The sequence below is a fragment of the Haematobia irritans genome, chromosome 3, assembly GCF_050003625.1.
Source record: "Haematobia irritans isolate KBUSLIRL chromosome 3, ASM5000362v1, whole genome shotgun sequence".
Lineage (NCBI taxonomy): Eukaryota > Metazoa > Arthropoda > Insecta > Diptera > Muscidae > Haematobia > Haematobia irritans.
Window position 1 is genome coordinate 26755701 of NC_134399.1, and position 15373 is coordinate 26771073.

At 31.9% G+C, this 15373-nt stretch overlaps 3 protein-coding genes and 1 long non-coding RNA gene across 4 annotated transcripts; 2 read left to right on the top strand and 2 right to left on the bottom strand.

The window, feature by feature from the left end:
- The first annotated feature begins 2614 nt into the window (after positions 1-2614).
- Positions 2615-5905, top strand: LOC142231501 (general odorant-binding protein 28a-like). Its single transcript, XM_075302107.1, has 3 exons — positions 2615-2827; positions 4585-4673; positions 5540-5905. The coding sequence occupies exons 1-3, from the start codon at positions 2692-2694 to the stop codon at positions 5753-5755; spliced, it is 441 nt and encodes a 146-aa protein (XP_075158222.1). The 5' UTR covers positions 2615-2691; the 3' UTR covers positions 5756-5905.
- A 998-nt stretch (positions 5906-6903) lies between these two features.
- On the bottom strand, positions 6904-7404 carry LOC142230045 (uncharacterized). Its single transcript, XR_012720565.1, has 2 exons — positions 7174-7404; positions 6904-7117 (listed from the first exon to the last, which is right to left on the bottom strand). It is a non-coding gene; the product is annotated as an uncharacterized LOC142230045 (long non-coding RNA).
- Positions 7405-7563: 159 nt separating this feature from the next.
- Polr2E (DNA-directed RNA polymerases I, II, and III subunit Rpb5) lies at positions 7564-8381 on the top strand. The gene has a single exon (XM_075299369.1). It carries the CDS (start codon positions 7654-7656, stop codon positions 8284-8286), a length of 633 nt encoding a protein of 210 aa, XP_075155484.1. The 5' UTR covers positions 7564-7653; the 3' UTR covers positions 8287-8381.
- A 427-nt stretch (positions 8382-8808) lies between these two features.
- Positions 8809-11636, bottom strand: LOC142228844 (uncharacterized). Its single transcript, XM_075299368.1, has 4 exons — positions 11285-11636; positions 11012-11224; positions 9853-10461; positions 8809-9788 (listed from the first exon to the last, which is right to left on the bottom strand). Exons 1-4 carry the CDS (start codon positions 11573-11575, stop codon positions 8865-8867), a joined length of 2037 nt encoding a protein of 678 aa, XP_075155483.1. The 5' UTR covers positions 11576-11636; the 3' UTR covers positions 8809-8864.
- Positions 11637-15373: the final 3737 nt, after the last annotated feature.

Genomic DNA, 15373 nt, shown 5'->3' on the forward strand with positions numbered 1-15373 from the left:
TTAGAATTGCTCACACTCACGCACGCTCACGAATGAATTCGTAACATTCACGCACGATCACGCACGCCCGTTTTTGAATTGCTCACACTCACGCACGCTCACGCATGAATTCGTAACATTCACGCACGATCACGCACGCCCGTTTTGGAATTGCTCACACTCACGCACGCTCACGAATGAATTCGTAACATTCACGCACGAAGGTTTTTATTGATTCACGCTCACTTACGTTCACGAACCAAAATCCTGCAAAGATAAACACTCACGATTGCAGAATAGTGACTACCGCACGCTCACGACGGGATATATCAACTCACGCACGTTCACGAACAACAAACTTATTCACACACACTCACGATTCGAAAAAAAAACTACTCACGCACGTTCACGAACAATGAAACGTACTTCCACACACTCACGATTCATAAAAAAACTATTCACGCACGCTCACGATGTAAAATGCAACTCCCGCACGTTCACGACTATTATACTTACAAAACAAACGAAAAAATGTAATTCACGAATGAGTACGAACTTAAAAACTTACTCACTCTCGCTCGTGATACAAATGAGCTACCCACACAAATTCGCCAAAATATTTCTAATTAAAAATCTGAAGTTGAAAACGTACTCAATTAAAAAATTAACAGATACAATTAACATTTTAATCAAATCAAAATATAAATTCAATTAAAATTTGAATTGATTTTGGCCGAAAAACTTAATTAATTTTTAATTGAGGCAATCAATGATTTATAGTGTTATTGTTTACTTATTTTATTTTTTATTATATTATAATTACATATATTATAATTATACTATATAGAATTATTTTTTTTACATCTAAGCCAAAATTTAATGAACCAATGAAACCAATTATTTCCGAACATTATTAATTTTTTATTTGGAAGTATGTTTTCAATTTAAAAATGTAAAAATGTTCAATCATTATTATACCCTTCACCACTACTGTGGTACAGGGTATAATAAGTTTGTGCATTTGTATGTAACGCCAAGAAGGAAAAGTCTGAGACCCATCGTTTAGTATACCGATCGTCTTAGAATTAAATTCTGAGTCGATTTAGCGATGTCCGTCTGTCTGTCTGTCCGTCTGTCTGTTGGTGTATTTTTGTGTGCAAAGTACAGCTCGCAGTTTTAGTCCGATTGTCCTAAAATTTGGTATAGGGTCCTGTTTCGGCTCAAAGACGATCCCTATTGATTTTGGAAAAAATCGGTTCAGATTTAGATATAGCTGCCATATGTATTTTTCACCGATCTGGTCATAATTGGCGTGTATATCAACCGATCTTCCTCAAATTCCGTACATCCGAATATTTTATGAGTCTCGAAAAACTTGCCAAATATCAGCCAAATCGGTTCAGATTTAGATATAGCTCCCATATATAGCTTTCGCCCGATTTACACTTATTTTCCCACAGAGGCCAATTTTTTGCTCCGATTTAGTTGAAATTTTGCATAGGGAGTAGAATTAGCATTGTAACTATGCGTGCCAAATTTGGTTGAAATCGGTCCAGGTTTAGATATAGCTCCCATAAATAGCTTTCGCCCGATATGAACTTATATGGCCCCAGAAGCCAGAATTTTACCCCACTTTGCTTAACATTTTGCACAAGAAGAACGTGAATTTCATCGTGAGCGTGAATTTTTCGTGAATGTGAGTTTCTTCGTGAGCGTGAATTTTCTCGTGAGAGTGAATTTTTCGTGAACGTGAATTTTTTCGTGAACGTGAATGTCATCGTGAGTGTGAAGTTTTCGTGAATGTGAATTTCTTCGTGAACGTGAATTTCTTCGTGAGCGTGAATTTTGTCGTGAGCGTGATTTTGAAAAAAAATTTACTCACGCACATTCACGAACAGAATTTGATGTTCACGCACGATCACGCACGACACATTTTTGTTCAGTCCCATTCACGCACATTCACGTGATTTGGTCAAAATTTCATTCACGAATCACGTGACTCACGGGTGAATCACGCGTGTCACGAAAATTTCGTGTCACGCGCACACCTCTAAACTAGAGTCTGTTAGTATGTCTCTCCGATACTCCGATGTTATGCGATGTTATGATGGCGGATATCCGATGGGAGTATTGCATGGACCGCATCTAAACTTAAACCGTACGCCATGAATGTATGCATTCCATTTTTAAGGCCTTACATTTTCTTATTTGTCTACTGATGTCGCAGGTGGCGAAAATTAGCGGTTTTTTTTTAATTTTTGGCAGTATTTTTTTTTTTTTAAGAAAAAATTAAAAATTAAGTAAAACAAACTGAAGTCAATGCACTTTCTGCATACACACCCCAAAAATAAATTTTTCGATGTATAAAAAATACCATGCAACCATGCATAACCAATTAGCTAAATGCTAGGAATTAATTACTAATATCCATATAGCCAAAATTAGTATTCTTATTTATTATTATTGTGTATTTGTTTTTTTTTTCAATTTCAATTGGAATTTCGCAAAGTCACAGTTTTTCATTTAAACATAACTGTGTGTTTGATTCCAAGTCTTTGGACAATCATTTATTGAGATGATCTATAATTTCACAGATGAAAAATTCAGTGCATTACTCCATAAATAGACGCTGATTGAAATATAATTTATCAAGTATCATTTATACGTTGCAGTTGAAAACATTTTCATTAATTGAGAAAAAAAATATTTACAATGGTAAAATTGTTGGTGTCTTTGGCAATTTTGTGTGGTTTGGCAGCTGCCATTGGAGCATTTGACAAGGAGGCGGCCATTGCTGATTTTATGGGAAAAGCCGAAGGATGCAAGGGAAAAACTGGCGCCAATGATGGTAATGCTGAGTAATTGTGTAACCAGTAGTTACAGGGTCCGAGTTAGGAATTTTTGTTTTTTTTTTTAATTTCTCAAAATTTTGTTTCTATAAAAATTTTTCTCAAAATGTTATTTCTATAGAAAATTTTGTCAAAATTTTATTTCTATAGAAAACGTCACAATTTTATTTCTATAGAAAATTTTGTCAAAACTTTATTTCTATGGAAAATTTTGTCAAAATTTTATTTCTATAGAAAATTTTGTTAAAATTTTATTTGTATAGAAATTTTTGTCAAAATTTTATTTCTATAGAAAATTTTCTCAAAATGTTATTTCTATAGAAAATTTATTTCTATAGAAAAATTTGTCAAAATTTTATTTCTATAGAAAATTTTGTTAAAATTTTATTTCTATAGAAAATTTTGTCAAAATTTTATTTTTATAGAAAATTTTGTGAAAATTTTATTTCTATAGAAAATTTTTTTAAAATTTTATATCTATAGAAAATTTTGTAAAAATTTTATTTCTATAGAAAATTTTGTTAAAATTTTATTTCTATAGAAATTTTTGTTAAAATTTTATTTCTATAGAAAATTTTGTCAAAATTTTATTTCTATTAAACATTTTGTAACAATTTTATTTCTATAGAAACATTTTTTAAAATTTTATTTCTATAGAAAAATTTGTCAAAATTTTATTTCTATAGAAAATTTTGTCAACATTTTATTTCAAGGTCAAATAAAATAATGAAAATTGCCACAAACTATGCAAAAAGTGTTCTTTGAAGAAAATTTTACCTATTTTACTAATTATGTCAAAATTTTATTTCTACAGAAAATTTTGTCAACATTTTATTTCCATAGAAAATTTTGTCAAAATTTTATTTCTATAGAAAATTTTGTCAAAATTTTATTTCTATAGAAAATTTTGTCAAAATTTTATTTCTATAGAAAATTTTGTAACAATTTTATTTCTATAGAAACATTTTTTAAAATTTTATTTCTATAGAAAATGTTGTCAAAATTTTATTTCTATAGAAAATGTTCTCAAAATTTTATTTCTATAGAAAATTATGTCAAAATTTTATTTCTATAGAAAATTTTCTCAAAATTTTATTTCTATAGAAAATTTTCTCAAAATTTTATTTCTATAGAAAATTTTCTCAAAATTTTATTTCTATAGAAAATTTTTTCAAAATTTTGTAACTATAGAAAATTTTGTCAAAATTTTATTTCTATAGAAAATTTTCTCAAAATTTTATTTCTATTGAAAATTTTGTCAAAATTTTATATCTATAGAAAATTTTGTCACAATTTTATATCTATAGAAAATTTTGTAAAAATTTTATTTCTATAGAAAATTTTGTTAAAATTTTTTTCTACAGAAAATTTTGTCAAAATTTAATTTCTATAGAAAATTTTGTCAAAATTTAATTTCTATAGAAAATTTTGTTAAAATTTTATTTCTATAGAAAATTTTGTCAAAATTTTATTTCTATAGAAAATTTTCTCAAAATTTTATTTCTATTGAAATTTTTGTCAAAATTTTATTTCAATTGAAAGTTTTGTCGAAATTTTATTTTTATATAGAAATTTTGTCAAAATTTTATTTCTATAGAGAATTTTCTCAAAAATTTTATTTCTATAGAAATTTTTTTTTTCAAAATTTTATTTCTATAGAAAATTTTGTCCAAAAATTTAAAAAAAAAATTTCGAACAAATTTCTTAGGGTGTACGACTAATGTATAAATACATGTACGTGTCTCACATTTTGCAGGCGATGTAGCAGATCTGATCGGAAAGAAGCCTGCAGCTAATCATGAAGGCAAATGTTTGCGATCATGTCTTATGAAGGAATACGAAGTGGTAAGTATTATGGCGTTTTCTTTTCTTGTAAAAAATGCACACTTTTTTTGCATTTGGAAAATGTACTCTTTAGATTCTTTTCTAAAAAAAACAGGCAAAAGTGCGAAAAGGCTTCGAATTCTGTTGTGAAAATAGCGCCACGCATAGAGGCAAATTACGGGCATTTTCAGCACTGCCAACAAATGAGAGTGCTGCGATTGCCCTGTTTCCTTCTTTGAATTCTTTTCTGCCCGCTGAAATGATAGCATTTTTTTAGGTTTCTGGTAACATTTTAAAAATGCACATTCTGTACAGACAAAATGAAGGCAAAGCACTTTTTTCAGAAAAGAAAACACCATTAGTTACAGATTCAAAGCATTGCCCCAAAATAAAGGGTACTTAGAGTTTCCTTTGCATAAATACCATTTTATAAATCATTCACAATTCAAGGGGTTGCCAAGGTGGCATTAAAACAGTTCACTACAATTATATACTTATTCATATATATATATGATAAGCATTCTATAATAAGGGAAGTCAGATTTATAATTTTATATGAATTTTTACTAAATTTGAGGAAACCCAAGTTTATTTCGGTTTTTGTTAATTTTTTGAATGAGTTGTTATCAGTGAATAAAACTCTCTTCTTCAGTTGTAAATTTTTATATCCCGAGAGGAAATCAGGGTTAGTAAAATTCCGTACCTTATTCTAGTAAATTAAATATTTCTACCTGCTTTCTGTTTAGGTTTTTTTACTGAAACAAGTAAATTTTATTATTTTAAACAGAAATTCAACTTAATGGAAATAAAAACTCTTTTTTTCTCGGTGTACACACATCATCATATTCATAATTACTAATTATACCTATATTGCTTACTTCGATCAGATGGATGGCAATGGCAAAATGGTCAAATCTGTTGCAATGAAGCACGCTGAGATGTTTACTGAAGGAGCACCTGACAAAATGAAAATAGCCGACGAAGTCGTAAGCACCTGTTCTGCGGCTGATGTATCGAGTGATCCTTGCGAGGCTGCCGAGGAATATCTCAAATGTTTTAAAGAGCAAGCCTTAGCTCACGGTATAGATAACATTGATTTCTAAATTTATATGATAACGTTTTGTACTCTAAGATGCACATTGTTGACATGTTTTTTCTGTTAAGTTATTTCAATTTTTTATTTTTAAATTCTATGTATTAACTTCTAATTGCAAAGGAAATAAAATGTTATTTTGAAAAAAAAACAAAAATAATCATACCGTGTTTTATTTCTATTGAATGAAGTCACAACTTGATACCTTTCACCAAAGTGAGATTTTACATTAGGGCTGTTTTCTTTTAGCACTGGATACCCTAAGCCGTGAAGGACTAAAAGAAAACAGAGTACTCGTTTATGCAGGACATTTCCAAAAATATGCAACACTAGGGCTGTTTTCTTTTAGCACTGGATGCAACATTTGTATGGGCTATCCAGAACATCGTCGCACTGGTGTTCTATCCAGAACATCTCATCAGTGCAATTCGCGCCGGTGTTGCCAGATTGTATTTTAATAAAGTAACGCTTCTTCTATTCACAATAGCAATGTAATGTGACTAATTTATCGAAAAATAGTTTCATAAATAATCGCATCAGTAAATATTTATTACTATTAGAGCATTTCATACATTAAAAAGCAAGATTTCACTTCTTTTCTGTGATTGTGTCTAAACAGCTGATGACAGTGAAATATTCAAATATGAACTTTTGAATATTTAATTTGATTATAAATCATCTAGTGTATCAAAAATGTTCAAATTGTTGATAAAATAGGAAAATTGTAAAAACGAATCTAGGAGAGAACTTGTAATTCCCCCTATTTTCTTCGTTTATTCCTCATTTTGGGAACTGTCAGACTGCGTTTGACACCGATGGGCCATCTATTAGTTAGGTTATCTATGCTATTATCTATGCACTTGAGGTTTAGAGATATTTCGTGCATTGTGAGAACGTAGTTTCCCTGCCAACATTTTTGGAATTTGACGACACTTCTGAGAATCTCCACCACGTCGAAAACAATCGTATACGATATCAAAAACTCGTCGGAAAAGCGCCGTCACTATTGAGAAGTTGTACCACGCAAAAGTTACTACAAAAAGGTTTCGCATGAGTGCAATTATTAGGTGCCTTTATAGATCAATTTAGAACGACGCCAATAAGGGACCCTCCAAACAATCAGAAAAAGTGCATTTTAAGATAGTTGTAAAAGAATCATTGTGGTCGAGTAAAACACGTTTGTTTAGATATTTATTAATTTGTGTAAACATTTACAAATTCTTAAAAATATAACATTTATACCACTATCACATTACATTTTAAATAATTTTTGGCATTAATGATGATGTTGAGTTACAAGTAGCGAGTTACATGTTGCAGCGTCTATCAACTAGTGTTTTTATTTGATGGAAGCAGCATGTCTGTAAAATATCTGAAAAACAATCACTTTATTCCATTTGGAAAATCAAAAATTGTTCACCAATATACCTTTCGCAATTTTAAGCGTATAATCTATGTTTTCAGAACTTTATTTTCGTTTTTATTTAATTAAAATATAACAAGCTGGTTGCGCTTGGCGTTTCACAAAAAATAAAATCGTAGTAGGGATGGCAAAATACTTTCATGTACTTTTTGATGTACCTTTTCATGATGGTTGAAGTGACATTTACGAGTCTGTGGTAACGATGAGGATGAAATGGAACTTTGAAATGCTGGCAGGGTTAACATAAATGGCACATAATACCGCTTCTTTAAAATATGTGTAACCCTTTTTCTGACTGAGTTTAGCAACACTGGTAAAATTATTCACATTGCGTTATTCGCGCACTCGTTTCAATTTAGGTATATCTTCAGAAGTGACAAGTGAAGAGAATCTGGAAACTTCCATCTCTGATTTCAGTGTTTGTACGGCGTGTTTTCAATTCCTTCAACATTTGTATTATTCGTGGATAAAATCTTGAATAAATCATGGATGATGAAGCGGAAACTTACAAGCTTTGGCGTATTCGCAAAACTATTATGCAGCTTAGTCATGACAGAGGATATTTGGTAACACAAGATGAATTGGACCAAACGCTTGAACAATTCAAAGAGATGTTCGGCGATAAACCCAGCGAGAAAAGACCAGCACGTTCCGATTTGATAGTTTTAGTGGCCCACAACGATGATCCCACCGATCAGATGTTTGTTTTCTTTCCTGATGAGCCAAAAATTGGTATAAAAACTATCAAAACCTATTGTACACGTATGCAAGAGGAAAATATCCACAGGGCTATAGTTGTTGTCCAAGCTGGAATGACACCATCTGCAAAACAATCTTTGGTCGATATGGCACCGAAATATATACTTGAACAATTTTTGGAATCTGAATTATTGATTAACATTACCGAACATGAATTAGTTCCCGAGCATGTAGTCATGACCCCAGAGGAAAAACAAGAACTTTTGGCACGTTACAAACTGAAAGAAAACATGTTGATGAGAATTCAAGCTGGTGATCCGGTATCAAGATATTTTGGCTTAAAACGTGGACAAGTCGTGAAAATTATTCGTTCGTCCGAGACAGCAGGTCGCTATATATCCTACCGTTTGGTGTGCTAAGGATGAGCCAAATATTATTAAGATATAATTGAATTAATTTTTAGTTTATATATAAAGAGATCAATAAGACACAATAAATAATGGTATAATTGTAATTATCAATTTCCTGATATTTGTATTTTGTTTTTAAAAAAAGTAATCCTTGAATTTGTCTATGCTCTCGAAACAACTTTCATGATTTTAGGAATGTTCCAGTATCTCCGCTCTTTGGAATGAAATTTAAATATGGCATTATACGAGCAACCGCTCTCATGTAGAGCCTAATTCTTAATTTTAGTCTTTAGTCTGGCTTTCTTCGCCCATTCTTCAATACTGACTTTAATGTCCTGCCTGCTGGCCAATATAACGCTGATGTATTTTGTCCACTCACAAAATGAAATTTGTTATAGTTTAATTATGTACAATTATGAGTCTGGATACCTCCACTTTATAAACAAGGAATTTTCATTGCAATTTGTTTAAGACTATAAATGGACGATTTCGTAAAAAGCAATGACCTACCCCAATGAATATTTGGGAAAATATGTGCAAGATTGTTTTTATTAAATATATTTTTTGCTTAAGACTAACATAAATATCTAGCTTATGTCATTTAACGTTAATACTCTCTTTTTGGGTTTTTCACCCATAACTGCTGCTACTGCGGCCACTGTTGTTCCATGATCTTTACTCATATGCCTAGACAAACCCCGATAGTGGGCATAAGTTTTGCCACATAATTTACATACACTTTTTTCTTTACTGTGAACTGTGCGATGTTGAAACAATAACTTGGAGTTTGTAAAACCTTTGCCACAGATATTACAAATTGAGTCTCTTATGTTATTGTGGGCTTTTAAATGCCAATTGAGAAGTTTTTGCTGTGTGAATCCTTCGCCGCAAACATCACATATGAATTCTTTTTCATACTCTGGATGATTTTGGAAATGTAATTTAAGTTCTTTCTTACAAGGAAAGCCTTTACTACAATATTTACAAACGAATGGAAAGTCTTGGATATGGCGACGTAGATGAATTACATAGCCAGGCTTTTGAGTGAATTCATAGTTGCATATAGAACATTTAAATGGTTTTGAACCATCATGTTTCGAAACATGGATACGAAATGTGGCAACATGCATAAGAACTTTAGGACAAAACGGGCACTTGAATGGACCCAAATGTGCCAGTAGATATGAGATATGTTCGTAATATTTACATGATGATTTGTATTCCCCATTGGGTGCATTTGTTAAGTATTGTATACTGTTCTCCTTTTCTTTTTTAACAATTTTGTGTATAAAATCAATTTTATCTTCGACTTCGTCTGTGGTATATTTCAATTGTAATAGCCGTTCAACTTCTTCGATGACCGTTTGTAAGGCTAGCTGTCGCCTTTGTTCGGAGTAGTAAAATATATCCTGTTCGTTCCACAAACATGAATGTTTCTTATAAATTTCTATCAGGCTTACTATCTGATCATCATTCAATTTAGGTTTTGCTAAAAGTTGTTCTTCCTGCAACTGAAAATATATATACAATAATTATCTTGGTATATTTTTTTTTTGCTTTGTTTGGAAATACTACCTCCTGTATAAAACTTAATGTTGGCTTCAGAAATTCCAAATGATCGTAAAACCATAGAGGCTTATAATCCTTATCTTTATTTTTTATGTATTGCATACGTATTCGAACATCTCTTATATAACGAACTCTCATGTATTTGATGCATTTCTCTGCGTCTCTTATTGTCATTGGAATATTCAATTCCTGAATCTCTTGGCATATGTGCTTTAAGCATTCATCTCTTTTCTTTCGACATCGATTCACCAATTTAGGAGGTCTTGTAGAATCCCACAGTTCATCTTGTTTCTGGTATGCTGCTATAAATGCCAATACCCCTAGCTTATTGTTCATAAATTCATCAATGTCTAAGCCAACGTCTAATTTAACTTTAGATTTTTTAGCTGGTGATGGTTTCGATCCATCATCATCATCTCGTATCTCTCCAAGAAATTCTTTATCATATATGTCGTCCGTATCGTCACGTATAAGAAAATCGGCATCATCATCATCATCTTCTTCTTCATCATCGTAATCAACTATCGCATTATTATTATAGGAAATGTCGTCCTTAATTGTCATAGTAGAAGTTTCTGCAGAAATCTTTATGCTGGTATCAACTTCGTTAAATTGCTGTAAAATACGCAAAAAATAATATTATACATCTATTGCTGAAAATAAATCGAAATATTGTACCCAGAAAAACACACACACCAAAAAGGAGCATTTGAACGAATGCGAGGAATTGCAAACGGATAGTATTAGATCGTTATAAATTTTTGCTTTAGTTTATAGAATGAATTTTGAATGACGGAAGCCGATATTTGCAAATGGAATGACAAATAATGTATTGTGTAGGAAAGTTAGAATGTGAGATTAATACAAATCCCAGACTAGAAAACTGACAGAAAAAAAATACTGTAGTCATACTGCTTAAACATATTTATGTTTAAATTGTTTCGTCAGGGAATAGTGCTATGGAAAAAATGTCGTTGCGATTGAACAATAAATGCCCTTTTACTTTGATAACAAGAATTCTAGAGCTTTAGCAGCCACGGGTGTGGATTTATATTGTTCCTTCGTGGAACATATTTTCCAAAGAGATACCTTAGCATGTAAGAACGTCCTGAAGAGCTTTACTACATATTCATTATTCTTTTTTCCGAATGTATATCTAAATTACCCCACTATAATTCGCGGCATTACTCATTGTAGGTTCTGAACTTATTTCGTCTTGCTCTTGTTTAAAGGCTTGTTCAGACTTTTTCCTTCTGGTTTCATGTGAAATTTGTTGTCTTGTCTGATGTTTAGTAACAAGCTTATCTCTTTCTCTTTGCTGACTTGAACTTCTTGTTAATAGGACTTCTGGCTCCTCCAGGGGATCAGCAATAAAATCCTAAAAAAAAACTTTGCTATATAAAATAAGGCTTCAAGCTATAGCCAGGACTCCTCGTACCTTCTTGTCTTCATCTTCAGCACTTAGTTTTGAAAATTCATTGATTGTTGCAAATGGCTCTCCAATACCATCGAATTGTTCCTCTTTTGTTCTCACATTTTCGAAAGATGAGTCTTGATGCTCCTTTTCTATGTGAATTACAAATGTTTGGAACTGTAAACAAATTTCGTGGCATTCCAAACACAATAAAGCATATTGTTTCTCGCCAATTTGAGCAGATTTTAGTATTTCCCCACATTTAGTGTAATTTGAATATGTGTTATAGCTGGATAAACAACTTATTGTGGCCATGGATTACAAGTTTTTTATTTAAATTTGGAATTGGACAAGCAAGATAGGAAAATGTAAACACTTTAGAAATAAAGAATAATTCACAATAAAAAGTAAACATTAGAAAGTCCCCCATTCACAATAAAAAAATAGCATGCTACCTTCACACCACTCAAAGCAACATACTTTATAAAACAAATTCAACCAGTGTTGCCATGCGTAGGGAAAAATCCTTTTTTGTAGGGATTTTTTTCCTAAAATTACAACTGTAGGGAAAAAAGGACAGATTTTTCATTTTTTATACAATGTAGGGAAATTTTCCAATTTTCAGATTTTACTATATTTTGCAACAAGCAGAGTACTTTTGCTTAATATTTCAAATATTATAAGATCCAAAATATATGGTGTATATGGTCAAGGCATTAACTAATTGAATACGTAATTCACCGTCAACGATGGTATTGTAATAAAGGGTGATTTGATAAGAGCTTGATAACTTTTTTTTTAAAAAAACGCATAAAATTTGCAAAATCTCATCGGTTCTTTATTTGAAACGTTAGATTGGTCCATGACATTTACTTTTTGAAGATAATTTCATTTAAATGTTGACCGCGGCTGCGTCTTAGGTGGTCCATTCGGAAAGTCCAATTTTGGGCAACTTTTTCGAGCATTTCGGCCGGAATAGCCCGAATTTCTTCGGAAATGTTGTCTTCCAAAGCTGGAATAGTTGCTGGCTTATTTCTGTAGACTTTAGACTTGACGTAGCCCCACAAAAAATAGTCTAAAGGCGTCAAATCGCATGATCTTGGTGGCCAACTTACCGGTCCATTTCTTGAGATGAATTGTTCTCCGAAGTTTTCCCTCAAAATGGCCATAGAATCGCGAGCTGTGTGGCATGTAGCGCCATCTTGTTGAAACCACATGTCAACCAAGTTCAGTTCTTCCATTTTTGGCAACAAAAAGTTTGTTAGCATCGAACGATAGCGATCGCCATTCACCGTAACGTTGCGTCCAACAGCATCTTTGAAAAAATACGGTCCAATGATTCCACCAGCGTACAAACCACACCAAACAGTGCATTTTTCGGGATGCATGGGCAGTTCTTGAACGGCTTCTGGTTGCTCTTCACTCCAAATGCGGCAATTTTGCTTATTTACGTAGCCATTCAACCAGAAATGAGCCTCATCGCTGAACAAAATTTGTCGATAAAAAAGCGGATTTTCTGCCAACTTTTCTAGGGCCCATTCACTGAAAATTCGACGTTGTGGCAGATCGTAAGTCTATTCATGATGAAATGTCAAAGCATACTGAGCATCTTTCTCTTTGACACCATGTCTGAAATCCCACGTGATCTGTCAAATACTAATGCATGAAAATCCTAACCTCAAAAGAATCACCCTTTATTATTTAGAAGAGGTCAGCGGTATCGTTACAAGATTTTTTTGCATTGGTATTTAATTACATGAAATAGATTTACTTTTGCAGGAATGAACGCTTCCATTTAGGTACATAAACAGGTGATGGCTTGGTGTTTCCCAATATTTTCTAATACAAAGATCTCAGCAGTGCATTTGCGGTTCGCTTCTAACATATAAATAGGGCTGTTTTCTTTTTGCACTGATAACCAGTGCTAAAATAAAACGCAAAAAAAATTTCAGTTCAAATTTCGTGGTGCAATGGTTAGCATGCCCGCCTTGCATACACAAGGTCGTGGGTTCGATTCCTGCTACGACCGAACACCAAAAAGTTTTTCGGCGGTGGATTATCCCACCTCAGTAATGCTGGTGACATTTCTGAGGGTTTCAAAGCTTCTCTAAGTGGTTTCACTGGAATGTGGAACGCCGTTCGGACTCGGCTATAAAAAGGAGGTCCCTTGTCATTGAGCTTAACATGGAATCGGGCAGCACTCAGTGATAAGAGAGAAGTTCACCACTGTGGTATCACAATGGACTGAATAGTCTAAGTGAGCCTGATACATCGGGCTGCCACATAACCTAACCTAACCTTCGATTCTGATTGGCAACACTTGGTCCCCAGCTGTCAAAATGAAATTTTTTGTTTACAAATAAAAAACGAGGATAGAGACCGCCAATATATAGCAACAAGTGAATTTTGATAATATTAAATATAGATACATAAACAAAAAATTAATAAACCAAAGTTTGTGGTGGTAATTTGCATAATAAGTGTTTTTGCCCTAAATCAACTTGTCGGTAGTGAAATGGATTTAAATAGTTCTGTAAACAAGTGGAACAATTCCAAAAGCTATTGAGAGCTTTACAAAATGAACACAGTCATTTGTATGAAGTGATCAAGTAAAATATCTGCCTTACCCCCAAACAAACAAAGCCGATTACAAGTGTTGCGGACACGGATAAAATGGAAATTATGTTCCAAGAATTGTGCAGAACTAAAGCAGACACTGGCAAACAATTGCAAGTCCAAGAAGAAACAAAAGGAAAAGTCTAAATCTAAAAAGAATGATATCAATCAAGTGACCAATATCAGTAAGGAATCATCACCAGCCATATCGGAGGAAGCAGTCGCCAAGGTACAAGAATCCAGCGAGGTGCAGGAAAATAGTATAAGCAATACAAATGGCGTTGAGACGAATAAAAAGAGGCTGTCAATGAAATACTAGCGCATGCCGCGGAAGTTCCTTCTCCCAATGACATAATTGTAACAGAAGAGTCTGTTGAACCCAGGGCTGTAGAGTCGAGTCAATTTTGCTCGACTCCGACTCCAGCATTTTTCATCAGCTCGACTCCGACTCCGGGAAATATAACTAAATCTCATTTTAATTTGTAGTTCTATTGTGGGGGTATCATAAATGGATCGATATAAAGTATCATATTTTTTTAGGTGTAGAAAAAGGGTCTTAATTTCACACTTGTTGCCAATTGAACATTTCAAATTTAGGGCAATGTCTGTCCTATATTTACAAATATATTTACAATTTTTGATGGCAATTTCGGAACAACACATTTATGATTCATCAGTCGATAGATATGTATTAGAGGTATAGGAAAATTTGAGTCATTTTTACAAGTTTTCGGCTTAGGTAGTGAGTATCAGTGAGCATCAGTAAGAAAAAAATTGAGAAAATTTGTTATAGAAATAAAATGTGTAATAAGTGAAAAATTGCTATAGAAATACAATTTTGAAAAAAAAATTGTAGAAATAAAATTTTGAAAAAAATCAATAGAAATACAAATTTGAAAAAAAATTGTGTATTGAACAAAATTTTTCAAAATTTTCCATAGAAGTGATATTTTGCAAAAATTTTCTATAGAATAAAATTTGGAAAAATTTTCAATAGAAGTAAAATTTTGCAAAATTATCTAAAGACACAAAATTGTGATTAATTTTTTTATAGAAAAAGAATTTTGACATAATTTTCTATAGAAATAAAATTTTAAAAACATGTTTGTGTAGTAAGTAAAATTTTGCAAAATTTTCTATTAATCAAAATTTTGAATAAATTTTTTATAGAAAAAAAAAATTTTGACAAAATTTTCTATAGAAATAAAATTTTGACACAATAAAATTTTGAATACAAATTTTTTTATAGAAATAAAATTTTGACAAAATTACAACAGAAATAAAATTTTGAAAAAGTGTACTAAATAAAATTTTGCAAAATTTTCTGTAGAAATAAAATTTTGCAAAATATTATATAGAAACAAAATATTGACTAAATTTTCTATAGAAATAAAATTTTTACAAAATTTTCTGCAGAAATAAAATTTTGACTAAATTTTCTATAGAAATACAATTTTGACTAAATTTTCCATAGGAAAAAAATATTTCTATAGTAAT